This window comes from Cyprinus carpio, chromosome B17 (assembly GCF_018340385.1).
Source record: "Cyprinus carpio isolate SPL01 chromosome B17, ASM1834038v1, whole genome shotgun sequence".
NCBI classification, from domain to species: domain Eukaryota; kingdom Metazoa; phylum Chordata; class Actinopteri; order Cypriniformes; family Cyprinidae; genus Cyprinus; species Cyprinus carpio.
This window is the reverse complement of record NC_056613.1, coordinates 2,975,099-2,983,665: the sequence shown is the minus strand read 5'-3', so window position 1 is coordinate 2,983,665 and position 8,567 is coordinate 2,975,099. Positions and strand designations below refer to the sequence as shown.

The 8,567-nt window shown below is 35.9% G+C and overlaps 2 protein-coding genes across 2 annotated transcripts in view; one reads left to right on the top strand and one right to left on the bottom strand.

The window, feature by feature from the left end:
• The window catches only part of syne1b (spectrin repeat containing, nuclear envelope 1b), a 108,145-nt gene extending 107,033 nt beyond the window's left edge, over positions 1-1,112 (top strand). The window contains 1 exon segment of the mRNA XM_042743048.1: positions 845-1,112. Within this exon segment, the coding sequence (XP_042598982.1) occupies positions 845-1,094 (250 nt within the window). The 3' untranslated portion in view covers positions 1,095-1,112.
• A 1,207-nt stretch (positions 1,113-2,319) lies between these two features.
• Positions 2,320-8,255, bottom strand: ccdc170 (coiled-coil domain containing 170). Its single transcript, XM_042743051.1, has 11 exons — positions 8,113-8,255; positions 7,322-7,459; positions 6,990-7,246; positions 6,402-6,546; positions 6,149-6,334; positions 5,738-6,055; positions 5,480-5,659; positions 5,194-5,367; positions 4,324-4,579; positions 3,539-3,747; positions 2,320-2,935 (listed from the first exon to the last, which is right to left on the bottom strand). The coding sequence occupies exons 2-11, from the start codon at positions 7,430-7,432 to the stop codon at positions 2,654-2,656; spliced, it is 2,118 nt and encodes a 705-aa protein (XP_042598985.1). The 5' UTR covers positions 7,433-7,459; positions 8,113-8,255; the 3' UTR covers positions 2,320-2,653.
• Between the last annotated feature and the right edge of the window lie 312 nt (positions 8,256-8,567).

The window sequence follows — 8,567 nt, the reverse complement described above, 5'->3', positions numbered from 1 at the left end:
TGTAGTGGGTCATGGTAAAATTACAAGAAGTTTATTTATTATAAAATAATTAAGTTAAATAATTAAGTATATTTTTTATATATTAAATATAAAATAATCAAGTATTTTATTGCTCATAAATTGCATCGTGTTGGGTTTGAACATACAACATTTTAGTTTTTTCAGCATATTTTTTAACCATTAGGCAACAGCACCCCCAAACTATAACTATACAAACTATAGCTATACACTGTATATTAATGAAAACTCTGCTTTAAACTGAAAACTGAGCTGTTTTTCCTGTTAGCATGCTCTCTGTTTAACAGCGCTTTAACAAAAAAAAAGGCATATTTATAAATACAAAAACTCTCTTAAAATGGCCCTTTTGCTTTTAAATGCTACTGAAGACTTCAAACTAACTCTATCTGTGTCAAGCTTGGCCAGCTAATGTGTTCCCAGATGTAATATACAGTAACAGTGTTGTAACAAATGTACAAGAAATATGCATAGATAAATTATTCCACCCAATAAATATAAAAGCATATTTACATTCTGAAAAATAAAGGTTCCAAAAGGGGATTTTCATAGAGATGCAACTGAAGAACCTTTTATCCACTATAAAAAACCTTTTGTGGAATGAAAATGTTCCATGGATGTTAAAGGTTCTTCATGGAACCATCAATGCCCAATATCCAGTGAACCTTTCATTTTAAGAGTGTAGAGAGAAAGTCTAGAAGTCTTTTGTGAATCTACAAAGCCCATTTCTTTAGCTACAGTTAGGAATGGCTAGATAACCAATCTAATTTCTCTCATTCACCTAGTTTAAATCTGAGCGTTTCCACCTCTTGTGCCGTCTCATGTATAGCAGGTCTCGCAACGCCGCTGGATCCGGTTCCTCCCATTCTGACGAAGAAGAACCACCATCCTGGTGCAGAACCTTCCTGAAGCGTGTCCTCTGGGCCGCACTGCCGCTGCAGATCATCCTGCTGCTGGTGCTGGTGGTGGCCTGTCTTGTGCCTACGTCTGAGGATGGCTACAGCTGTGCCCACCTCAACAACTTCGCCCGCTCCTTCCACCCAATGCTCCGCTACACCAACGGGCATCCACACAAATAAGCCAAAACTTGAAGCCAATACCAATTGTCACTCTGAGTCTCGTGGCAGCCATTATCATGTCCTTGTACAGCAAATACAGCTGCTGATTTTACAGATTGTCACTCTGAGTCTCGTGTAGATGTTAGAACCAAGCCTGTTGCACTGAAAACTGCTGTCAGACCAGTGTTGTAAGTGCTACTGATGTTCTTCCATGTTTGATATGAAGGAGGAAACTAGAGCGTAGGATATTAACTCAACACCGTGAGTTAATCAGGCCTTTTTTAATCAGGGAAAGATCAAGTTTATTTGGAAAAAACTAAAAGGTGTTGGGTTGCTTGTATCAAATGAATAACTTGTAAAAAGAGAAGATAAAAAATTTGAACTCTATATTGCAATTATTTTTTATATGTATTGTATTTTTGGCATGTGGTCATCCTTTGGTTTTAAAACAATTGTTGATTTTTTTTGATTAGTCATTGTTTATTTTTCATTTTTGATCTTAACTAACCTGCTGTAATATTCAAGGTAACTGTCATGAATATACTTTACTGTATGTAAACCACTGATATCAAAGAAAAGGATATTTATGTACATACAGTTTGCTAAGGCAAACCTTCGCAATGAAAATCTACTATGATATACACATAACCTGCTAAGTATTTTTCATTTCAATTAAAGACTGAATGACCATAATTTGTTTAATTGTGAATCATAATTGTTTTCTTACCTATTTCCTGATGGAGTTGCAGTTTAAACACTGAAATGATTTGCTGGTAATATTTACAGGGTTGTATTACCCAGTTAACAGGGAACGTTCTCAGAACTTGACTAGGTTCTATTATGAATGAACACTCTTTCAGTAACATTAATAGAATGTTCATTTAAAATGATAACATTCTGAAAATGCTTTTTATACATTGTATTTACACAGAGAACATTCAAAAGTTACTTCCCATGATTGCAAAATGATAAAATGGAATGTTCTCTTAGTGTTCTCACTAATGTTTAAAATTTTAAAACATTAACTGGATGTTTTGAATGTTCTTAGAATATTCAGAAACAACATTTCTTTATCTTAACAGGAACATTAGCTAAACATCCTTAGAACACGTTTTTTGTTCGCTGGGTAAACGCATCAAATCATTGCGTACTTCCATTAACCCAGATTAAACTTTGTGGAGTCTCATTTATCACAACAAACATGGTAAACATCTCTTTATATTTAATGAAATACTTGCCATTAATATGATGCATGCACAAAATTTATTTTGTCACAATACATGGTTGCTTTTTAATTACTATCAATAGTAGGAGGTGCTTTTTGTTCCCAAAATGGTGCAGTTACAGAAAGCAGATATATCCTGGTTTAAACAGGAAATACTTCTTGTTGTTTGACCAGTGAAATTGTGCTGGTTGAGCTAGTTAAGAAGTCTAGTGGGGAAACCAGCAGCATCCAAACCACAGACTATCCAGGCTCTTCAACTGGGAATGAGATGAACATTAAAGCAACTGTATGTAGTTTTGTCTATTTTTGTAACTTTGGAGCCCCTACAGTTAAGTGTAATTTACTGTCATAAATATTAAATGTTATTATTATCCCCGGGGGCCGCTGGGCTGTCCGAGGTTGTACTGGAAGGAGCTGGCAGAGCCGGGGGTTGGAACTCGTGAGAATGAGTGACGTTTATGGAGGAACCTGGAGCTTCCCAGATGTGAGGAGCGTGATGCTGGTGTAGATGAGCAGGACAGTGACAGTGACGTGACTGAAGCAGAACTTCCAATCTTCTGAGAACTTCATAGTTTGGAACGCAACCTGTGCAGTCAACCCCTAACATCTGAGTCACCACCATGTAGAAGTCCAGTAACTGCAATGTAGGAACATACTAGTTACTTTTAACAAAGGTAATCCATTTACTGTTCATATATACTTGGGGTGAGAAAGAGTTTTTAAAACACATAAATACTTTTATTGAACAAGGATGTACTGTATTAAATAGATCAAAAGTGTCAGTAAAGACAATGTTACAAAAGATTTCTATTTCAAATAAATGATGTTCTTTTGAACTTTTTATTTTGTTCATTAAAGAATCCTGGGGGAAACGTATCACGGTTTCCACAAAAATATAAAGCAGCACAGCTGTTTTCAACATTGATAATAATAAGAAATATTTCTTGAGAACCAAACCAGCATATTAGAACGATTCCATAGGATCATGTGACACTGAAGACTGGAGTAATGATGCTGAAAATTCAGCTTTGCATCACGGAAATAAATTATATTATAAAATATATTGACAGGGAAGACAGTTATCTTAAACTCTAATAATATTTCATGGTATTACTGTGTTTACTGTCATTTTTGATCAAATAAATGCAGCCTTGATTATCATAAGAGACTTCTTTCATCTTATGGACTGCACACTTTTGAACGCTAGTGTATATATGTAGTCTTGTATCACACTCTGTACCTGTTTTTCGGTGTGAGTGAGATCTGCTATAGCACTAGACTGAGTGTCCAGCAGTCTCTGGGCTTGCTGAATCTCATCTCTGGCTCTGAGTTCCTGGTTTTTCAGCTCTGACTTGATGGTGGTCATTTTCTTCTCAGTCTTTACCTTGTTCTTCTCAAGCTTTCCCAGGTTCTTACTCTGCTCCTCTATGGTTTGGTTTTGTTCCATCACTTTGATTGTTGCACCAAAGACAGCAGAAACTAAGCACTGATAAGCATCGCCACACTCTTCATGTGAAACAGCACTTTTACAGATGGCATGAAATAAAAATTCAGCCTATTTTATAAATGCATGTTATTGATCTTATTGTGAACAATTCATTTGTGCATGTTTCATCTTTGTTTTAACCTTGTTATTCTTAACGAAAATTTCACTACTTGATATTTCATCACGACTTTTATGTTCATGCATTTGGTAGATGCTTTAATCCAAAGCAATTTGCATTGTATTCACAGTTGCATTCACTACATGGATGACTCGAATGCATGATTTTACTGTTGCAAATCAGATGCTCTACAAGCTACATGAACCATCTGTATGCTTTAAGGATCCAGAAACCAAAACACTGATCTAAATCATCTATTTTATTATCCATAGAATCTTATTTTCATATAACTCAAGAACCATATACAGTAAAAATGGTATATATTTACAGAGTCACATTTGTGTTTTTGAATTAAAAAATGGTTTTTGTTTTGTATTTTAAGCTGAAATGACTCTTTTTGGTGAGGGTCTGTGGGCCAGGCCTCGTCCCTGTACCTTGAGCTCATTGGTGTGTGACAGCTGGGCTTTCAGCTCGGTGTTGGAGAAGCGTAAGGTGCTCAGCTCCGCCTGCAGACGATCCACGCGCTTCTGGAGCTTCTTACAGGCCAAAGTAGCATCATCTTTCTCCACCGCCAGAGCTGAGCGGCTCCTCTTCTCCTCCTCCAGCTGGACCATCTTCCTCCTCAGCAGCTCCAGGTGAAGCTCTTTACTTTCTGAACGCTCCTTATGTTCTTTAAGCTGCAGCCATTGATGGAAATGATAAACCAATTAATCAAATAATAATAAAAATGGTGGGATTGTTGTATGGTTTATATTTTATATTGAAACTTTTTTTTGCATTTTTACACTGGTTTTACATTGAATACTTTTAAAATAAATGAGAAGTATAATAAATAAATGAACAGTATAAAAAAAATAATACATTTTATGAATTTGTTTTGATTACAGAGAAAGTCGTTTAAAATTTAATTGAATTTGTTTTAATTGTTTGTTTATTTGTTTGTTTTTAATTACATTTCTAATTAAATTATTAACATTACAAAAATAAACTGCAATTTTTTTTATTTTGCCATTTGCATTTCTGAACTTTTTTTTCTTATTTTAACATTTTAACTTATGTCACTTATATCACTTAAGGACATTTGCATTAAAATCGGACAAAATGGGCATTTGTTTGTAAATCTGTAACAATTATTTTTCATTTCTGCACTCTTTCTAAAACGTTTTTCAAGATAAATTCTGATAAAATAGGGCATTAATCTGAAACCTGTAACAATTCTTGTATATTTGGAAAGATTATGCACCGAAACATAGAACTAAATTCATTCCTGTCCTCTCTGACATGTCAGCACCTTTCTCTGAAGGCTGTAGATTTGTGTCTTGGACTCCAGTAAAGCCGTCCCTTCCTGTCTGCTCAGCTGTTCAGCTCGTGTAAGAATGGCCTCGAGTTTCATATCAAATCCCAGATCTGCAGCAACACGATCCACTTTCAGCTTCTCTGAGAGCTGCTCCACCAACCGCAGGTACTACAGAGAGAGAAGACATTTATGATACATTCGAATTTATGTTCTAATTCCAAATGATACACAGTGGCTAGAAACAGTAACAGGCTCGGGCAGAATAAATCCAGTTCCTCACACGCTGTTTGTCCTGATTCATTCCATCTTTCCAGACTCCAGCCGTCAGCAGCTCGTCCTCCAGACTCTTGATTCTGTCCAGCAGCTCCTGTTCTCTCCGTTCTGAGCTGCTCTGATGCTCTTTGTGTCTAAACAACTGCTCTTTCACCTCCGCCAGCCTGCCCTCCATCTCCAGCTGAGACTAGAGCACACAGAAAGCACAGGAGTGAAAAAATAGGAACGCAATCTATATTATAATAATATGAAATGCAAACATTACCTTCTGCGCACTTTTCTCCCTGTTGCACAGGGCTGTAAGTGCCTTCAAAAGGTCACTTTGTGTGTGTTGGAGAGGACGAGACTCATCCTCTAGCAGAGCTTCCACATTCTTCATGAAGGCCTCATGGTGGCTGTGAGATGCCTGGGCTTCCTTCTGGCAGCTGTGGAGTTTATTTTGTAGATCTTGAGAGAGATTCTCATAGTGGCGAAAGCTCTGCTGTGCAGACGCCAGCGCCAGTTCAGACTCCTGCAGGGAGGTTTTAAGGCTCTGGTTCTCCCTCTCCAAACTTAGTTTCTTCAGGGAGATTATATCCAATTCTTACAACAAAAAAAATAATTTTGAGCATGTCACATTTTCTCACAAAATATCATGCATTTCGTAGCATCTTTACATTCTTGATCTGTTAGATACCTGTCTGCTAGAGTTCAGCTCATTCACTCTGGAGGCTGAGAGCGACTGTTCACGTTCTACATCAGTCGCCAGTCTCTTGACTGTTTCTCTGCTGGCTTTACACTCCACCTCGTACAACTTCACACTCTCCTCTAAAGCACAAATGCAGTTCTTCAGTCGGTCTCTCTCCTTGAAGCTGGTGTCCAACTTATCATAGAGAGATATGTTAGAGATCATGAGAATACTGGTTAACAGCATATGTGAAAACACTTACCATGGATATGATATAATCCAAAGGATCCGCCTCTCCTGCCACATTCACAGAGACTTTGTTTGCCACTGCTGATATAAACTCATCAGATCTTCTCTTGGTCTCAGCAGCTTCCTGTTTTGCCTTGTTGCATTCTGCAAAATACTGTCTGCAAATATTTGATGACAGTGATTAATAAAAGAAAATCTATACAATAAAATCACATGAAGATGTTGCTTTGACTGACTAATTTATAATAAGCCTAAGGACTATGTACACTACACTACACTTTTGCTTAATAAATAAAAATAAAAAATATATAAAAAAAAAAAAATAAAAAAATAAAAAAAAAATAATTTCAATTATGAATAAATAAATTACACTTAAACAAAAAAAAAAAAATAATTTCAATTATGAATAAATAAATTACATTTTATTACAGAAGTTTAAAAAATACTGTTTAAAAAAGCATCCCAGAATGGACCTCGTGACTTAAGAGAGGTGCAAGCTAATTGACCCTTACACTAAAATATAGAAAACTGTATAATTATAAAACAAAGAGATTCTAGGTGTGTCCAGAGGTTTGACTAGTAGTGTGCAGTAAATGCTCACTTTGATTTGATATCAAGTTCCATGATTTTCCCCTTGATCTCCTCGTTCTCTTTTGTAAGTGTCTGTACTCTCATGTCCATGAAGCTTTTGGAGGAGGTGATGGAGAGCATCTCCTGCTCTGTGTTGTAGTTGCGTTCTCTGAGCGAGCTGATGAGAGACTCCTGCCTCGCCTCTTTCTCTTTATGTCGATCTACAGCATCCCTTAAGTTTTTCAGAGTCTCTTCCTGAGATGCAACTTTGGATTGGCTTTCCAAGAGCTGTTAACAGCATTAGATATTTCACATAAAGAATGTGCATCCAAAACACCACAAATGACCAGTGAATATAGGGACCTGAGATTGGAGTTTGTTGTATTTGGTCTGCAGGACGGCCAGCTCCTCACGCGCCGTCTCAGTGGCCTGCTTATAGTGTGTGAGGTGCTGCTGGATTACAGACTCCTCCATTGCCAAACCGCTGTCAGTCAGTCAAACCTGAATGTATCCATAGCAACAGTAACATTCACCCAGCTAACAGAATGTTCTGGCAAGGCTCTCTCAAAGTTATAAACAAACGTTCTTCCAGTAACATTAGAATGTTCATAAAAAGGATTTCTGATTCTGGTTTTAATAATATTCTCAAAATGTTTAAAAAGCAAAAAACTTTATACACCATTCATGGATCTTTTTTTTTTAATTAGTAATGTTTCCTTTGATATTCTGATATTCTATATTAAATTTAGTTACTGTACTTGTTTTAGAATGTTCAGAGAAGTTTTTAAAACAAAAAACTAGACATTTAAAAAAAAAAAACAATACGTTCTTAGAACATACTTTTTGTTTGCTGGGCACAATGGATATTCATTAACTTTTTATAGTAATAAAATGCAACGCATTTTGGTTATAAATTAACAAAATTGTGAATATATGATCATAAAAGATATAGTGGTATAAGACATTAATCAAAATATGATTGACTGACTAAATCAGCAAGTCCTGTAGATGTTTCATCATTTTATTCATCCTGACACAAAATGAAATTATGGATATAGCATTAGACAATAAAGCAATTAAAGGCAACAACTCTCTTTGTAACGAAAAATGAGAATATATCACTCTGTAAACTGGCACAATGTACAAAAACTCACTTGTCTCTGTTATTGCTCCACGTCTCTATCAAATCTTCTCTTAATGCTCAGGTTTCTGTAGGTTATTCATGTTAATGTGTCGCTGTAGTTTATCAGGTATCCAAGCAACACAACAACATTTAACGTGTTCACCATTAGAGGGCGCGCCACAAAAATGTTAATGCAGTGACCGCAAGTCACATTTACACATCTGGTAGATGCTTTTATCAGATTTTATTATTTACATTTTATGTACTGACACAACGAATTTCAAATGTGACAAATAACATAAAGCCTCCTATCTACATGCTGCAGAGTCCTGATAAATATGTGCTATTTAAAAATTCTTGTATTACAATTGTCTTCGATTTTAACATTTTTAATGATAAGATAGATGATTATAGATGATGATGTAATGATTTAGATAGATAGATAGACAGATAGATAGATATGAAATATTTCATCTCGATTTCTTA